Genomic DNA, 18,807 nt, shown 5'->3' with positions numbered 1-18,807 from the left:
TCTAATCTTTTCTCCCCTATTTCAACTCCGAGAGAGTTGATAACTGTTTCAATTTAATCAGTCTGCTCTTGTTTTATCTTCTTTCTCCACTGATCTTCCTCAGCGCAGGGGATTTGCTCCTGGTTTGCCGGGTTAGGTGGATTGTCGGGCTCTCTTTTTTTTTTTCCCTCTCCTCCTCCCCCCTATTTATCCCACCCCCCCGCCCCCCGCGGGTTTTAGGACATCGAGCGAGTTGACTTTTCCTGTTCCGCGGCGGCGGGCGAGCAGAATTAAAAGGCAAGGACGGGCACCCCGAGGTTGCCCAGCGCCCGGCAGCCGCTGTGGGGGGAGCTGTGCGAGCAGCCTGCTGCGAGGCGCGCTGCCCCTTTAAGAGACTGGTCAAGGAGTCCTCGCTCAGAGCGAGCGAGCCGGGAGGGAGGGAGAGGGAGGGAGGGAGAGGGAGAGAGAGAAAATCAATCGGTTTAGAAGGTTTGGACTCACTTGACAGGTTCAGTTGGAGGCGACCATAGGTGGCTGCTGTGACAAAGGGAAATTGTGCTTTTCCAGCATGCTAACTGACCCTGATTTACCTCAGGAGTTTGAAAGGTGAGTCGAGTTGTTGGGGCGGGGGGGCCGCTGCCTTTTGCGTTTGGGGGGGGTGGTGGTGGTGGTATCTTCCCCCCCCCCTTTTTTTGTTTTGTTTTGTGTTTTGTTTGTTGTTGTATTTTTTTTTTTTTTAAATTTATATGAGCACGCGTGTTTGCGCGCGTGTGCGCGGATCGGCTGCCCGCCGTGCAGGCTGGCACACGGACACACGGGGACGGGCGCGCAACTCTGCGCTTGGCAGCAGGCCGGGGAGATGCTCCCCCCCTCGGTGTCCCCGTCCCCCCCCGCCCCCCGAGCGTTACCTTGGCTATTCAAGCGGCGTGTCAGCTCGCCGGGCGCGGGGTGGGGGCGGGGCAGGGGAGCCCGGCGGGCGCCTCCGAGCCCCTCGCCCGGCCGCCCCGGCGGTGCCGCCCCGGCGGGTGCGCCCCCGGCGCGCAGCTTTGTTCCGCTGCCTCGGAAGCTGCCGGTGCCCGCCCTCCCAGCCCGCTCTCTCCTAACCCGAACCGGCCCGCCGGGGCACACCGAGCGAGGTGCCTTCTTCGGCAGCGCCTCCCCGCCCCTGCCACGGGGACTCCCCGGGCGGCTGAGGATGCCCGGGTGGCGGGCGAGGCGGGGGGTTCAACTTCACCTCACCCTCCCGTCAAACTTGGGAAGGCGCTCCGCCGAGCACATGACCTTTTGTTGATCTAGTAGGAGCGATTATTTTTAGGCAAGTTAACATCCCGGCCCTCAGTCGGGAGAACATCCTTCTGCTTGAGAAGGGAGACAAAAAAAAAAAAAAGAAAGAAAAACCACAAGAAAAAGAGTGAAACTCCTGCCTCCAAGTTTTGGCCGTCACCTCTCTCACAGAGTGTCAAGAGCGGGGTTTGGGTATGACGTAGGCGCACCCGTCTCCCCCGGCCCGAAGCAGGAGCCATCCCTGCCTGGAATTAAGTTTTTGCTGTCACTGGCGACGGCTTGTGACCTCCGGGAGTTTAGTCCTTGTTTCATCCGATCTGGCGCTCCTAAGAGGTTTTGAAGCATTTTTTCAGGCACTGGTACACACATCCATTGATGATCCGGCGTCCCTTCCCTCCAGCTTCATTTTGAAAGGTTATTAATAGTCCCTTGTGCGGCTGCAGTAAGCAGCCCAAACTTTCATTTCTAAGCGGTAAATAAAAGAACGCCAGGATGCGCGTTACTTAGGTTTTTCTCATCTTCGTGAAAGCTACCTCCTGTATAAACATTTGGTTGTATCTGACTATGCAATACAAGCTAGGTGCTAGACCAGCTGGTTAAAAATATGCTAAGTCAAGCTGTTCATCGTTGAAACCTACTGAATTTGATAGTAAAGGCATAGAAAAGAAGGCAAGATAAAAACATTTTAAGTGGGCTGAGGAACACACATGCAGAGAAAGGACAGGAAAGAACACTTGAATTGAAAGATTGGAGAAAAATAAAATTGGGAAATGCAGAAAAGAAGTATTTTAACACTTTCAATCCTCGCTGTGCAACTAGAACACTTCCTTACTAGAAAGTAGAATTGGCATGGTTGCACTGCTCCGAGGTCGTCTTTAATGCAATTAATTTTCCATACTTACTTGGAATACTTGAAGTTTTTCTTTGGTTTGTTATCATTACAATAATAGAACGAAATCGGTTTTGTTCATGTGCATTGTATTAACTTAGTTCAACTACCTGAGGAAAAGGTTACTGTTTCTGGTGTCGAATCTGATCTAGGATTGTGATCATGCATTTGCCTTGTTCATACAATTAATACATTGAAATATTTCATATGCTTCACTGAGATTATACATGGAAATTTATAAGCAACCTATTTCGATTATTGTTTGAACTTTGTGATCAACAGAATACTTGTAAATTCTGTGAGGCAAAATGAAGTCCTTTCATTTTCCTATTGGGGGACTTTTTTAATCTGAAGTTTATCTGTATTCTGAATATATATTTATACAAATTTAATATATAAACAGATGATTTGGGAGAAAACGTATTCCTTACAAATAGAAGGAGCTTCTCTACTCCTTTTCTCCCCAACCCCCCTCCTCTAGACATACCTTTCATTTTCAGAGATCCCATCTTTACTCTTGTAAACATTCTAGTTAAATAATCAATACGCTGCTCTCGTTTTGCTATGCAGATAATAGCAAGCAGTAGAAAAGGAAAGCAATAAAAATGAACCTCAGGATGTATGATTTCTAATTTTTTTTACAATTTTCCCTCTGCAGTTGAAATTTGTAATACAAACCAATATCTCTGTTAATCATTACCATTTGTTTACATTGTGTGTGTTTGACTATAGCTACACACACATACATGGAGTCGATACTGTCCATGTAACATGTGTTTTTATCAGAAACCAGCCATGAGGATACGCTTTCTCTGACACGGAGATGCACAGACCCTCAGACACACACATGCTCACAGAGTTTGCATGTGTATATGCACACAATGCACAGATGATTGTTTTTTAGATGATTGTGGCAGACTATTTTCTGAGATTCTCAGTAAACACAGTTCTTGGAGCACATTTCTGTAGTCGCTGGGATCCAGCACATCGTATCTGCCTGACCGACTTGAGTTTTGCTATTACTTTCCATCTCCCACTATCTTAAACTTGAACAGCAAATTACAAGGAGGTAAAGATTTATAAAGCGAAGTTGTTCGCAGTTCATATCCCAGAGTGTCTGTATGTATCGCGGGAGGTTATTCATCTCTCCTTGTCGTCTCTCCCGTGATGGTTCAGTGTACCCTGGTAAACTGCTCAGAAACTTTTAGTCACCCCAGCTGAAGGGATCCGAATCAAGGGGACTTGTCTTATGTGTCTGTGGCCATTACCGGGGCACTCGCGATACACGCTTGGAATGAAAATGATCCTCGGTGTCAGACGAATAAACATTCATTAATTCATTCAGCATGACTAGTAAATTGCAGTAGGTTTTGTGAATTAGCAAGTATAATTAATTACCATACCAAAAATGAGAGGGTTTTCATCCTTGAGTGTGAAGTTACTTGCACGTCTTTATTTCTGTTTGTGGCGGTTCAGCTGCTTGATTGAGAGGAGCATCAGAATGTGTACGCTGAGGAGGATGATGTTTGCAGAAAGGTTGTAGCGAGAAATTATAACTGTAATCTGCTCCATTTGTTACATAGAGAAAGGATAACTTCTGGGATGTACTTTGTGATGTACCTGTGGCACTCTGAATTGGCTTTAAAGGTCTCTAAAAGAATAATTCACTTGTTGTTTAGCTTTTTGTGTGTGTTTTGTTTTGTTTTGTTTTTTTAACAGAGGTGTCATTATACTTGAATATAACAAGTGTGGCCACAATAGAAAGTTTACTTAATTGAGTAAAAAGGTAGAGGTACTGCATCATCACGACAGCTGTGAAATTTACAGAATGATAAAATCTCAGAAATGCCCAACATAAAGTTTTAATGTCTTAATAAAATCTGATAAATGAAAAATAGATAAAGTGACTGCTTAACAACGTCCCTAGTGTATGGAATGTTCTTAAACCCAAATTAATTACTGCATATTTACATTTCTCTGTAGACTATGAGACAGGCTACGCTGGGCATCCAGACAGAGTGCCATCCTTTCTATTTCTCTTTGTCTTTTTTTTTTTTTTCCTAATTTTTAACATCCCAATTCCAGGTAAAGAGATATGCAGTGTTTGTGGAAGCAAGAAGGGTGGATTAGTGCTTCCATAGGAAAAAGGGAAGAGCTATAGAAGACAAAAGGCATGGATGGGAGCACGGGGATGGCAACAGTAGAACAAGTTTAACATTGATAGTCATCAGTTCTGTGTGCTCGAAACATTCTCTTGTTCTAGCGACTCGCTTGTACAAAGGAAAAGCTCAAAGATGTAAAGCAAGCCTCTGCTGTGAGGAAAAAAATATACTTAGCTGCTTCACTGCTGCACTGCACGAGTCATTTCAGACTCCCACTGAATTTATTTTGGGGTCGTACCAACACTGTCAAATGGAGAAATCATTTTCCTAAAAGGAAACTTTGCGTATTCCTAAGTGCTTTTCTTAGCTAAAGTTACCCTAAAAGCTTTCTTCTGCTGCTGCGTTTGCTGAGAATTTTGGAGAAAGAATAATACCTTTTTATTAACTGGCTTGCTCAGAATGACGTCCCGCTCTCCTAAAATCTACCTGTAGAAGTAAGAGTGATTATTCCTTCATTTAAAGAAAAACAATGGGATTTCTTTAATATCGGGCTGAATAGCTTTTACCTTCCACTGAGATGTTTTGAGAATTATTGCTTACATTTGTGGGTTTAGGGGTCTGGAATCTGAAGAATAAATACAGTGCCACTTAAAAGTTTCAGATACTGTTTTTTCTTTGCAGTGGTGAAAATTAACATGATTTTATTTCTCTGAGATAAGGCTGAAGGAATTAATGCGTTTGCAGACTACTCATTAATGTCCTGCATGCGCTAATTTCATTTGTGGTGCTTATGCTTAGGGAGGAAGAAGTTGACTGTTACAGATTACGGATTTTAATGAACATCTCAATAATTTACCAGTTGCTGAAATTGTGAACTAGACATGGAAGGCAAAAGCTCAAATGAGAGAGCTGATGAGTGACACACCAGCCCGCATAATTCAACTGTTGTATTCATTGCATTTGAATCAAATCGGGAGTTTGGCATTACTAATTCTGGGTGGCTGGCTCATCATATGCATTCAAGGAGTTAATTAAAACACACACAAACACATACACACGCTCTCCCACCAAGCATCTTGCGATGTTTATGTGCATAGTGTGTTTGATTGGTACCTTTAGATGGGAGAGGAATTGTTTTCCCTTCTCTTGCTGTCCAGATATCTTAAATATATAACTAGTTTACAAAATATTTACTACTTCTCAGGGAGCTTTTAACAAGCATTTATGGCTTTATCATTTAGGAGCCATATAGTGTCTGGTTGAGTTACTTAAATGTGAAGCTCCCTGATAGGATAGGCATACGTGTCTGTGTAATGTAATATATCTGTAGCTATATGAAATACACTTTTACTGTATTTATACAGGAAAAAGAGTATCTCCTCCCAAGGTAGATTTATAGTTTCTTTGCATGTTTTTCATACTATACTTAAAAAAAACCTCCTTAATGTTGAATAGGATACCTGCATGTTTGCATGTCAAGTACCTCTGCCTTCATCTTGCAGAAGTCAGATTGATGTCCTCTTGTTTTTTGTGTTTTATTTATTTATTTATTTTTTAATTTATTCATTTCTTGCTTAGGCCTGGTTATAGCATAATTAACTTGTAAGTGGAAGGGGGAGAAACATGTTGTCATGTTGTACTTGTACACACTGGAAATATTCAATGCCTGTGAATTTTGCCACTGTAGGCAAGAGAAAAGCAACGTTCACAGCAATTAATCAATAGCTGGAGTGTGTCTCTGCTGATGGCAAGGAGTTTGTTTAACAAGTAGCATCCTTAGAAGCAAAGCGCTTTTCCCTTTTGAAATATCTGTGGATTTTTAACGTAGAGAACGTGCAAAGTCTCCTGGACTTCCTACGAAAGTTAAAATTATGCTGTATTTGAGCATGTTAAAAGCTGCGCCGCAAATTAAGCAAATCTTGCCACCTTACGGTATTACCTAAACCAGAACTTCTTGAACTTTTGAAGCGGGTTGCGTTTTTCTCTCAAGCGTTCGGCTTCGGGCAGCGGGCGAGCGACTGCGGTGCGCTGTACCTGACGGGGATTTACGGCTTTTTGTACCTTTCCCACCTCCTCCCGCGGACCCCCCGCCGAAACCCCGCCACTGTCAGCGGCCGTAAAGTTTTCACCCACGCCTTTGCTGAGGGTTACGAGGCTCGCCTGCGGTCTGACGCCCGGCCCCCCTCTCCCACACCGTGCCAGGGGGCTGACTCGCTCCAAGGGGCTTGTGCCTCACCCCGGGCCAGGCCTGGCCCCGAGCCCCCCGGCCTCCGCTCCAGAGACACCGCTTGGCACCTCAGCGCCCAGCCCAGCCTTCGCCAGCCTGAGAAGCCGGGAGTCTCGAAAAGTTGTTCCCGAGCCCACATGTCCTTGTGACAGTGTGAAGTTCTGCCGCGCGGTAGTTGCCGGGAGAGAGCGAATTTGGAAAAGGTTTTGGAAGAATTTTGGTGAGCGCTGCTTTGCGGGGGCCATGGTGCTTGAAAAGAGTGTAAGGAGTGAATGGAAATTGTGAGATGCGCAGTGGTAATTCAGAGAAGCTATTTATCTCTTTTTTTTTTTAATTTAAATTTTTTAAACAGAGAAGGAAAACAGAAAGACGTGGTTTGCTTGAATCATTAGATGCTAAAGTGACATTCAGGAGTGTTAGAGGTGCTGCCTATGGAATTGGGGGGCTTGTTTGTTTGTTTTGTTTTGAAAGAAATTTGCAAACGTTTTCCTGCCCCCTATTTTTGATCTGGCATGGCACTTCTCTTCAACTTGGCCTTTTGTCACCTTGTTTAAGAAAAAAAGTAAATTTCAACACGATTAGATTTGACTTGTAGAACTCTGAGAATTGAAGTGAAAATCAGGGAAACCTTTGGGCTCGTTTTGGAAGTTTAGAATGGCTTTGACCTTACTTCCCTTAAAAGTATTGTGAGAATGATCAGGTAACATTTCTCAGTTCTCAAATTGTAATTATATTTGCTATTTTTAAAATTTATGTTTGATATTCCACATTTCCTTTTTATACTTCCCCCCAAAAGATCAAGTATGAAAATTCGTATTGGCAACTGTTCTTTGAGATCTATAATAGTTTTATGTTATTTTGTTTTGCCATGTACTTCTGCTTTTGTGTTTTCTTAAGTTCATATAGACTATCTTCATTGTGCGTAGTTTTTTTGCTTTGTGTTTGTGGTTTTTTTTTTTCCCTAGGGTGTGGGTGTCTGCATTGCTATTTGATCAAAATATATCATAAAATGTTACCTTAGTGCTAATTTTCCTGTGTGGTTGTATTACAGTCTTACTACTATGTAGTTGTTTTTGTCTTACTAATCTTAACATAATTTTATTACTTTTGGGGACAAAAATATAAGCAGAGTGAATAGAAATTTAATTTTCTTGTCTGAATAATCAGAGTTCTTTTTAGTGGTGAGAAACTCTGTGTGCGCATGGGTATGTGCTATTCTTGCATATTTACGACCGTTGTCTACATCTAATGTTCTTCATGAACTTTGTTGCTCTAATGAAAGAAGACCAAGGAATGTAGTTTATGTAAAGAGAAACCCATGTAGTTTGTCCTGCTCTTGGTTTCTTTGGTGCCGAGACTGTCATTTTCTTTATTTTTTTTCTTTTTTAAAATTAATTTTTAAGAATGTGGGACTGAGAAGATGCGCTGTGTTTCATCTCACAGGTTGAGCATGGGCAAAGATCATGTATCTGATGATAAGCTGGAGTTACGTGCCATTGCCAACTCAATAGATAGACCATAAAACCAAAAGTAAGGAAAATGTTAGTGGTTCTGAACAATCTTTATTTTTTTTTTTAATTCCTTTTTTTTTTAACCATAGCAACATGAGAAGATGTTACCAAACTTTTTTTCCAATTAAAGTGGTGAGCCTAAAAAACGTCTCAAGAGTATGAGTACCCATACGTACAGACACATTCATGCTTGTTCTCTATAGCTTGGTATGGCCACTTACTGGGTTGCATTAAGTTGCTTTTTCTTCAGGTTGTTGGGAATCCTGAGGAGACTGTGCTTTAATAGAGTGTGATGTGACTAAAACTCATCACCGTTGGAAAGACCCAAGTGCATACAATTTCTGCATACAATTTTTATAATTTTGAGGTGTTCCTTGTTTCAAGAGAGAGAATGTTAAATGAAGGGTGTGAAGCCTATGGTATCTTCTCAGCTTTTGGGGTGGCCAGCCTGGGTTCGGGTTGAGAGGAGCTTTGTTCTGGTGGGGAGCATTGGCTGCTGTGCTTCTGCCCATGCTGGGTTCGCATGGAGAGAAATCTGTTTTCTGAGAAATTCCCTTAGCGGCCTCATTACATTCACTTTGTAAAACAAGACTGAAAACATTTTATCTGAAGGTTTAGTCAAGTTTCTATTCATAGGGTTTTCTCCCTAAATTTTGATGCTGTGGCCTCACTGGGGTAGAGGCTTTTTTGGATAGAAATGAAATGTGTGGGAAGGTGATGGTTGGAAGGGCGGAGGGAAGGATGTTCTTACCCGTTTGGCATGTCTGTTAACAAACTGGGTCATTTTGTTGTGTTGTATTTACATGACTTGTTCCTGTGCTGGTGTGAAATGTGAATCACCAAAACATGATGATTATTTAAAAAAAAATAGGCTAAATGAAACAAAACTGAAATAGAACTGAAAGGCTAAATGAAATCAAATGAAAACAGAATATGCAACATTATTCTTTTGGTACAGTTTCCTTCTGCAGTTGCTGAGTAAAGCCAAAAAGGTTTCTTTTCCACTCTGTTAAAAAAATATCCAGGCTTTTGAGTTTGAAAATCGCAGGAACATGTAAAATACATCTTTCTCTTTGGATTCAGCCTTTGGTTTGTCTTTTGTTCATGGTTTTTGAGGTTTAAGTAGATAATTACAGTCAGCGTGTTGTAAAGAAGGCTCTTGATTCTCATCTTTGTCGAAATCTTACGAAAATTGAGTTTGATTCTGGTTTTCCAACTGAGATTAGGATTTGGCAGAATTTCTCAGTTGAAGACTCTCATCCTTTGCTTATGTTTTATAAGTTCTGCTCACTTTTGCTGTTCTTGCCCAAACTCTGAAATTAATTGTGTGACTCAGGAAACCACGTTAGGCTATGGTGTTTGCATGAAATACCATGCAAAGTACGGCAAAAATACCGTGCCACTCTCAAGTATGCCATGCATGTCTTTTATAGATAATCTGCATGTGTATTAGTGTCATTGATTTAGTGTGTTTTTGTAGAGTGTGAGCATCCTGAATCAGGACCCCATTATGCTCGTCACTGTACAAACACAAAAAAGAAGGTTTCTTTCCATTCCACAGAGCAGCCTTTGTGCTTAGAGCTTAGAGTAATATCAATGTGTCTTTGTATGGGGAAAATTTAGAAACGGAGAGTAGGTAAGAGATCCCTAGCATGGCTCATGAATGAGATTTCAGTCCTGAAGCTATGCTTTAGAATTTATAAATTGAGCAATATGTGTGCATGTGTATCCTCTCTGTATATTTTCTACACATATGTATGTAGAAGTTGCTTTACTGTTAGAAGTACTGGTAATATTAATAAAAGATTCATACATCCTGTAAAGTCTTTTGATTAGGAATTCAGAGCATTAGGAAAGCATTAATATACAAATCATGAAGATTTCTGTGTTCTTTAGATTGAGAAGCAAGATTAGCCTCAACCTAAAGATGAGAAAACTGAGGGATGGTGTCACAAAATCAGTTTCATGGGTGGGTATTAAAAAGTAAAGATACTGACCTGTAGTCCTGGTTTTTAACCTCAAGACCCTCCTTTTCCTTCTTGAGATCCTGTAACTGCAAATTACAGACTTCTGTCTGTCCAATTATAATTTCTCAAGGTCTCATTCTAGCAAGATGAACTATAATATTCAAATTACTTAAATATGTAAAATAGGGACTTTGGACTATAAGTAATAATATAAAGAAATATTTACAGCCCCAGCCACATTGGTTAGGGCTAGGAGGGAATACTGTCTGTAGCCCCTCCAGTTAACTCCCTTCTACACTAACTCCCTACCTGGAGGGAAATTCAGAGAACTGGAGTTAGGTAGCAGCACCCGCAGTGCTTAAGCAATAAATTGAGAGACAATGTGTGCTGCTAACGGTCAGGTAAAGGTTTCACCCTGGAGAACAATTAACATCTTCAGCCTTATGTACAAGAGCTGTCATATGTTTTATAACCTAAGGACCAGGCACTAGGGGAGTCCAGGAAAAAATTCTTCACATGGAGAGTATTAATGTGAGGAACAGACTCTACTGAAAGCAGCAATGTAGGCAGCCACAACGAGCTTAAAAGCAAAACCCACACTGCAGAACACAAAATGCATTGTGATTCTTACCCGCGTATTTGACATCTGTTTTTATAATGTGTGACGGAGATCCAAAACGAAGGAAATTAAACAGGTTTATTAAAAGGGAGGAATTATTTTCTTACTCATCTTAAAAGTTCTTCTTATCTGTTTCAGTATTTTTTTTCTCATTACCAGCTGTCTGCTCAGTAAGACTAGAGCTGAATCGCTGGAGTCTGCAGGTAGATTTAGATCTAGTCTCTGTGTTGCATCTCTTACTACACACCATTGAGAAAATGAATATAAACTAAGGAGTCCTGGTTGAATTTGATCTCTGTAGTCTATGAATATTATGACTGAGCTGTTAAGCTATTTTCTTTGATAAGCTTTTTAAGAGGGACACTACTTTCAAGATAACGGTTTGTAGCCAGGCATGTCCCATAGTGTTTCAGTAGTAGTTATTCAGCAGTGTGTTCACAAAGACCTATTTTGTTATAGGGCCAGTCAAGACATCCTTTAAAAAGTGTCTGTTCAGTTCTCCATGTTTGGATTCAGTGGCGCTGAAGTTCAGTGTCAGGCCCTAAAAATGTAGACCTAATTAATTAATGTTCATCTAAACTCTATGAAAAAGGCTCATGTTTTTCACCCCAGTAAACCAAGATGGCATGAAATGGTGACCCACAAGGAGATCACTGAGGAGAAGCCCGACTTCCCTTCATCTGCAGCAAACTTCTATCAGTTGCAGAATTTCTGAAGCATCGGGAGAGAATTCTGCAGATCTGTAGGTTTCAAAAGTTCTGGGTCGGTGTTAAGGTACATTAACTTATCTGTTCCTCCTAAATAACCTGTATCCCTCCAGATTAGAATGATGAGAATGGTAGCGATGAAAATGTACCTGAATTCTGCCAGGACAAACATCTGGGCCTTAGTGGACTTGGCACTGTTAACAAAATCAATCTTTGTTTTGAAACTCTGTGTTTCCTAAGGTAGTAATTCCCAGTTGTATCCACCAAGGTCTTAAGTGAGACCTCTGCACAAAACAGCGTTCTTACAAATATACATTTGTTTGATAGCCTCAGTTGTCAAAAGCGTGACCTCTGTTAATTTGTCACCAGGCAAATTATTGTCACCAGTTCCTAGATTCCATGAGAACCCCAGGCAGACAGCAGAGCCACATGCTGCTAAGCAGTTCTGGTTTTGCTGTTTGTGGTAATAAACAACCTACTTACAAATGGGTTGACTGAGGTACTTGCAGCAGAGGTGACCTGCCACAGGTTGTCCACTGTTAACAGCAGTGGATACTTGGAGGGTTCGCTGCCCTCATCTGGAGCCGATATCCACCGAAGCAGCATAGCCTAGACTATATTTTTGTTTTAAATAAACTAAATAGTTAGCAAATAGACAGAGTCTTATTGTTAAAATGATTTATAGAATTTCCTTCTTGGTGTTTATTGGAAAGATGAATGAAGTTGCTGCTGTTATAGTTGGCTAGAGTCTGACATGGAAACCTGTATCTTTAAAAGCAGCTATAGAAAATTAGAGTGTAATAGAAGTTAGAACATAATTAAAAAAAAAAAAAAAAAAGATAAATAAAATAGCTTTTTACATACATGTGCAGTCTATTGAAAGGCTATCCAGAGCACTGATAACAATTTAAGAAGATGATCTTTTGCCTTAATTATACATCTGGGAGATATTAGCTGAACATTTTGTGGAGAACTGCGAATACCTTAGTTGCCAGTTGTCTAAAATGCTGCTAATGATTGCTTCAGTGCCAGTGTTTTGATGGCTAGAACCTAGGCCTGAATATGAATACAAAGAACTCCATCTAAAAAACCCACGTGTGCATGCACACTTTTTATACAAAACAGATTTCAACCATCTGCTTGGCACTTAGCTTTGCAACTATAGGCTCTGATATGAAAGGCAGCACTGTCCAGGTTATGAATGGTATCACTTTTATTGGTACCTTAGAAAAACTGTGGTGTTTTTAGAAAGCTTATGTACCCAATGGTTTTCTTCAGTGGAATAACGAAAACAACTGCCTTAGCCAAAATTTTGTGCCTTCCGTCGTTCCTCTGACAGCAGCATGTCCTTAGTCTTGTAAAAGGGATTTTGTGGCGAAGAAAAGTTTCTGTTCTGCACCTCAGCATTTCCAAGTGTATCGGAGGAGTTTAGACGAGTGGCCCTTAGAACTGACACCCCAGATGGTTTATGACACAAAGCACTGTTTGCTTAGGAATACGTTGTATAGCAGAGTCTGTTGCCCAAGCACTGCGGAGCGTGTCAAATCAGCATGGAAGTTAATGGACCAAAAGCCCTTCTGAATTTAACACTTTCCCATTTGATCTGAATTTACAGCTTTAAATCACAACGGTAGTTTTCCTTTAGTGGTGCAGTGGTGGAAAGGAAAGTTGATAGCATAAATTACAGGTATATAATACAATCGTTTTGACCCAATTCATCTGTTTAAAGGTTTAGAATGAATGAGACTGATAATCTTTGTTAAAAGCCTATTCATGAAATACTTAAAAAAAAGGAAAAGTTAGGAGAAGATTTGAATATGTATTAATTTGGTACTCTAACCAGTCCATGTTTTACTCTTAATGGGTTAAGCAGAAGAAAATGTATTGTACAAAAAATCAAAAGTCTTTGGAGCACTCACTCTTTGTTTTCAATTTATATATTATTTCTTTGCCTTTTCTAGATCTATCCTAAAAATGTGTAGGAAAAAAAAAATGTTTTTTCTTTGCTTTTCTTCTTTGAAAAGGTTTGATAGTATTTTCCCTTAGGTGCATGTTTGGAAAAAGATGACGAAAATGCAACCTCCTGCATGTAACAAAGCCTCTGTGTTTGGCCATCCATTTAGTGCCGTGTCACATTAGTACTGTGTTGTTAACACCTTTGGACAGGGCTAAAGGTTCTTTGCTGCTGTGTCTAGAGAGCCGCTTATATCAGATCATCATGTTGCTGGCTGCTTTTCTCAATAAATGTAATTTTCATTTAAAAGTAGCTCTGGATTGTTTGCTTCTGAGATGTCAGGAGGGTGAATAAAAGGACTAATTGTTATTTACGCTCTCATTTCATAAAGATTTCCTTGTCTCTATGTAATGTAGTCTCAAAAAAGTACTGCTTTTAACTATTATATTTTATTTGCCTGAGTCTGTCTTTTTGTGGAGAACATCCAAGATGATGAAAGAAAGATAAAGTTTGATCTCTATGGATAAAATTATGATAATACTGCAAACTTAAAAGCTTCTGTGTAGTTTTAGATGAATCATAATGTACGAACATCAAAAATCCGACTTTTAAAAAAAATACGTGTGAAATAAGCCTTAGCAGTATTAAGGTTATAGCCCTAGCAAGCTAATAGACTTGCAGCCCTCTGTATTATTCCTCTCCTCTCTCTTTCCTCAGCGCTTCTGCTTTCACCTTCTTCTCACAAGCAATTGGGTATGCTTTCTACAGGTGGAGATTAAAACAATAAACTTGTTAAATTAAGAAGATTGTGAGGCCCTCTAAGTGTTGGTCCTCCTGGAAAGCAAGAAAGCCAGTTCTCCAGCCTCTGTGTCTCTGTGCCTTTCCATAGGAACTCTACTGAAGTTACTTAACCATTTTATTAGGGAAACAGTTCTTCATGCTGGATGCCATAAAATGGGTTTCTTCAGGATCAGGAAAAAGCAGCCTAGCTGCTGTTTAGTGCTAACGATTGCACAAGAATAAGCTCCTGTATTCAGGGATGGGTAACAAGAAATTCTGTAACAAACACTACGACCAGATTAATAATGAAACCTTTACTATTCGGCCTTCGTGTTCTTGGAAATTTTAGAGGGGAAAGTCTCCTTGACCAACGTCAACAATTTGGTCGTTTTCTTTGCTTCTCCTCCTCCTCCTTCTTCTTTTAGGTAATATAGTCATATTTTTTGTCAGTTTATTTTCTGTAGGTTACTCCAATCCTCTGTGGTTGGAAGGGAGTTCCGGAGGGCGTGCGTGGCAAGGTACATTTCAGATGGTGGTTGGTGGTGTGGGAGGAAGGGTTGGGAGGAGGAGGAGGCGGAGGGTATGAGAGTGTAGCTACAGTTTTAAACAACCTGCCAATTGTCCCTCTTTTTATTAAAATGGCAGCTTTCAAACCAGGTCCCTGAACTGTTTAATTTGATTTACACTATTAAGGCTAAGTTCTCTTAAGTTAAAAAGGATTGAATAAATACCTTGTTCTCGCCCTTCTTTTTTTCTTTCTTTTTTTTTTCTTTTTTCTCTTCTTCCTTTCCACCACTAAAATTCAAGTTTCGTCGCTTTCTGTTGATTTTAAACAAACGGCTGTGTTGTGTCACCCTTCCCATTAAGTTTAGACATCCAAATTACAAAACACTTGAGGTGGAGAGAGGCTGGTTCGCAGAGGACGATGCACTTGGTGCATCTAGTGTGGCTCCTTCTCCTGATTTTCAGCCAGTTCTGTGTTACCATAAGGTTACAGCTGCATTTGCATTAAAGCTGGGTATGAATGACCAGGTTCAAAGGTTGGACTTCAACTCTCTTCACAGCCTGTTGTCATAATCCAAAATAAAATGAGGTTGACAGTATGCAGGTGCCAAATGGCTATGGAATAGCAGCTTGCCAGTTTCTTTGACTGTCTGTCTCCAGTGTATGAGGCAAAGTGAGGTCAGGCACATGTCAGTAGAGGACTTCAGGAATCGCGTGAAGCGTTATGTGCTCTTTTTGTCTTCCAGGAAGCCCTAGGTACAGATTTTGAAAGTCTCCAGAATGAAGTTGGCTCCTACATTTCAAAAGCTATATAACCTCTGTGTTTTCAAAGATTCTGATGTTGTATTTAACACTGAAAGCAGGAGTAAAGGATGAGCATGTGTGTAAGAAGACTGGTTTTCTCTCTCATTTTTATCTGTGTGAAATATCAAAGTGAGTGCCTGAAATAAATTGATCTGCATCAGGTAGAGTTCAATAAAGCAATACACATGCATGGTAATTGTGAACTACTGCGCAGATGGCTTATTTTTAATTTGAGAGGAAAATAACCCTGTTGAATAGGAGGGCATGTATAGCACCAGGAGGGCAAATGTAGCACCAAGGATGGGTCTTTTATCGTGTTTTTAAATTTTTAAAAACACTTCAGGAGAGTAACAGGTAAAAGTTGTTGTTGACCAGGCACCAAGGGCCTTGTGCCAGTGTGCTTTTCAGCTAATGGATTTGGTGCTCTTATTCATAGTCTCAGAGAAGAGGACAAGGGCTGATGAAGTCCAGAGAGCACTGCTTGCCCTCACCTCCAGAGCTTTTATTACTGGCTCCTCTGCAACTCTGGGTAGCAGGAACATCACAGGGAAGTTTGTTCTTCCTCTCTCTTTGCAGTATCATCGTGTGAATGAACAGAGGCTTCACTTGTCGTTCGGCCTCCTTGCACAATCCCCACATTCATGTACGGTCGTGCGGCCCTGTCCAGCTCCCACTGAAAACAATTGTGAGGCTCTCATTGATTTAACTTGGGTGTTGGATTGGGCCCATTAAACGGGAAGAAAATAAAGTGGAAGCCTTGTTAATTATTCCTATTGAGGCTTTTCCTGGCACAAAGCACTGCAGAGAATTGTTTTTAGGTGAAATACAGTTGCATCTAAGTATTCCATTTATTAGCTTTTTAAAGGAGGAATAACCAAACTGGACATATGGGGTGTCTGAAGTGTGATTGTGTGAGACTAAGATAATTTCAGGAGAATAGCTTAAGTTGCAGGATATGTGTGATGCCCTTTGTATACAAGATGTGGGATTATGGAATTTATTTTGCATGCACTGGTTTTCACTGAGAAAGAATCTAGAATGCAAATATATAGTCATATTTAGAATATATAAGGAGTGCAGCCTCACTGCTATAGACTTCAAGACCCATTAATCAGGCCTCGATAGTGATGTGATCTCTGGAAATACTTCAGTTAAGTAGGTTTAATCCTTATTAACAGTAAGTTGCTTGAAACCATTTTGAGTAACGTCTGAGAAGGAATATGGTAGATTGAACACACAAATAAAGGCCAAACCTGTTAGGCTCTGAGAGGCTGTGACTCCTTTGAAGTTCTATAGATTTTTGGGCTTGCTACAAGATCAGGACACTAACAAAAGAATTTTTACCTTATCTTCATATTTTTCCACTGTATTTGCCAACGTCATTTTCACATTAAAATGGGTTGCTTCTCATGTTTTTGACATAATATAAGTATTGCCCCAGCCCTCCCCCTTGCTTGTTTAGAACCTGTGTTATAAGCAGACATTAAACAGCCAGTTTTCGTTAAGCCTGATTCTGAAGTGTTCAGGTTAAATAATGTACGTAATTTCTCCACGTTTTGGAATGTTTCCTGTTGACTTCAGTGTGATTTAGCTGTGTGTGACTGTGATCCAGAGCCTTTTAAGAACCAGAAGATGGAAGAGAGGGCACTGCATGTTTCACTGCTTTCTTGCCATTCATGAGGAGGGTGGAGGGAAGGAATGAAAGTGCATAGCTTTTGTTGCTACTGTTTTTTTGGGAAATGTGCTCAAAGAACTATTTTGGAAGATGATGGTGAAGTTGTTCCTACTATTTGCACTGCATTGCCAAAACATTGTGCTCTTGTGTGAGGTAATAGCTGTGGTTTGTGGCGACATTGTGAAAATATTGGTTTGTTACGATGATTGCAGAAAAAATCCCAGATACATGGTAACGTATTTGTAATATTTTATTGAAGTGAAACATGGAAAATACAGCATAGCTTGCAGTCCCCTTGGGCTGATTTCATGTTTCGGGAATGAAGAAGCATTTGTGCAAAGCTTAAATGGGTGTACATGGCATCAATTAAATAATAGATTTTGGCCCATTTTAGTATAGTATTTTTATTTTTAAGTATCACTGCTACATGTTACATTTGGTTGGTAGTATGATGTATCGCTAATAATCCAAATTAGAATTTATATTTTCTTTTTGTTCTGTGAAACAGAGGCAATATTAACTAAAAGCATTACTGCTGGACGCTGATGTAGAATAAGGAATGGGACATATGTAATACCTTACAGGTTTTACAGTGGACGCACTGAAGGCCAACTAAGTATCTAGATAGGCAAGCAAAACCCAAACCCTTCCTTCTCAACATCTAATCTTGAGGTAAGGCACACAGGTTACTAAACAGGAAGAGATTCATCCTGTCCCTTCACACAGTTCAGCCGAGAGGCTGAGCTCCTGGGTTTCCCAGCTTTGCTGACTGGGAGATTTGAAATTATTTTTTGAACTTTTGATTGCCTCTTTGTTTATGCAACCTGGTTTTGTTTCTTCTTTAATTCCTTTTTAGTCAATGGGCGTTACTAAGTCTGATAGCTTGGATAATGCTTTTATATATATTTTTAGTTTATTAAAGGAATAAAATTAAAGCAACACATTATGGCTGTGACACTCCAAAGCTCTAGTTGTATAAAACTGCTTGTTGTCCTATTTTGACAATTTTATATACGTGCAAGGTATGTGGGTGCTTCAGTTCAGAAGCTCTACTTCCTCAGCATTTGGTGTCTTCCATCATATTCAGATAATCAAGACAGAACCTTTAAATGTTTAGTAGGAGTCAGTTGCAAGAGGGCACGGGTGATAAGTTATCAGGTTGTATGAGAAACAGGTTCCCAAAGAGGTGTATTAGAATAATATGTCACTATACAAGCAAACCAGCACCATTTTTGCTTCATCCTTTTTTTTTTTTTTTCCTGTGACTGTTTTCCTCTCCTTTTTATCACACATTGCAAAAGACTTCTCTAATGTATTTATCTTTTACAAAGTTGAAACTTCTGCAGTGTTTTCATAATGCCTGTTGTTATGGCATGTCACCTGTAAAGCAGAGCAGTATCTACAGCAGAGATGTAATAAATGACCACAGTCAATTACTGTGATGAACAATTGATTTCTGGTTTTTGAAAGTATACCTTTAACAGTTACTCATATGGATGAACTATCATCTTCTTTATGTGAGTTGTGTACAGAAAGATAGAGGCATGATACATGTTATTACTCATGTAGCTGTGTCAATAATGATATAAGCTATATAGATGTGACATACAGACTAGAATAAATAATGGCAAAGATCTGAACTAAAATATTTTGCTTTAGGTAAATAGTGCCTCTTTTTGCTGTGTTAGAAAAAGCTAGACTTCAAGAAAAATACGGTCTCAGAACAATTATATCAAAAGTATCTCTCTAAAGACGCTTTAGTCAAGTCAGTGGGGTACTTTTTCTGAGTGTCTCTGCTCTGTGTG

The 18,807-nt window shown here is 40.2% G+C and overlaps 1 protein-coding gene across 5 annotated transcripts in view; it reads left to right on the top strand.

The window, feature by feature from the left end:
- Positions 1–547: 547 nt before the first annotated feature.
- The window catches only part of SOX5 (SRY-box transcription factor 5), a gene marked incomplete at both ends in the record, with an annotated part of 299,845 nt that continues 281,585 nt past the window's right edge, over positions 548–18,807 (top strand). For all 5 annotated transcript variants that reach the window (XM_080364054.1, XM_080364052.1, XM_080364051.1 and 2 more), the window contains one exon: positions 548–585. In XM_080364054.1, the coding sequence (XP_080220180.1) occupies positions 548–585 (38 nt within the window). The remainder of the gene's footprint in view (positions 586–18,807) is intronic.

The sequence above is a fragment of the Nesoenas mayeri genome (genome assembly GCF_963082525.1).
Source record: "Nesoenas mayeri genome assembly, chromosome: 1".
NCBI classification, from domain to species: Eukaryota; Metazoa; Chordata; class Aves; order Columbiformes; family Columbidae; genus Nesoenas; species Nesoenas mayeri.
The sequence above is the reverse complement of the archived record's forward strand: the minus strand, read 5'-3'. Positions and strand labels throughout refer to the sequence as shown.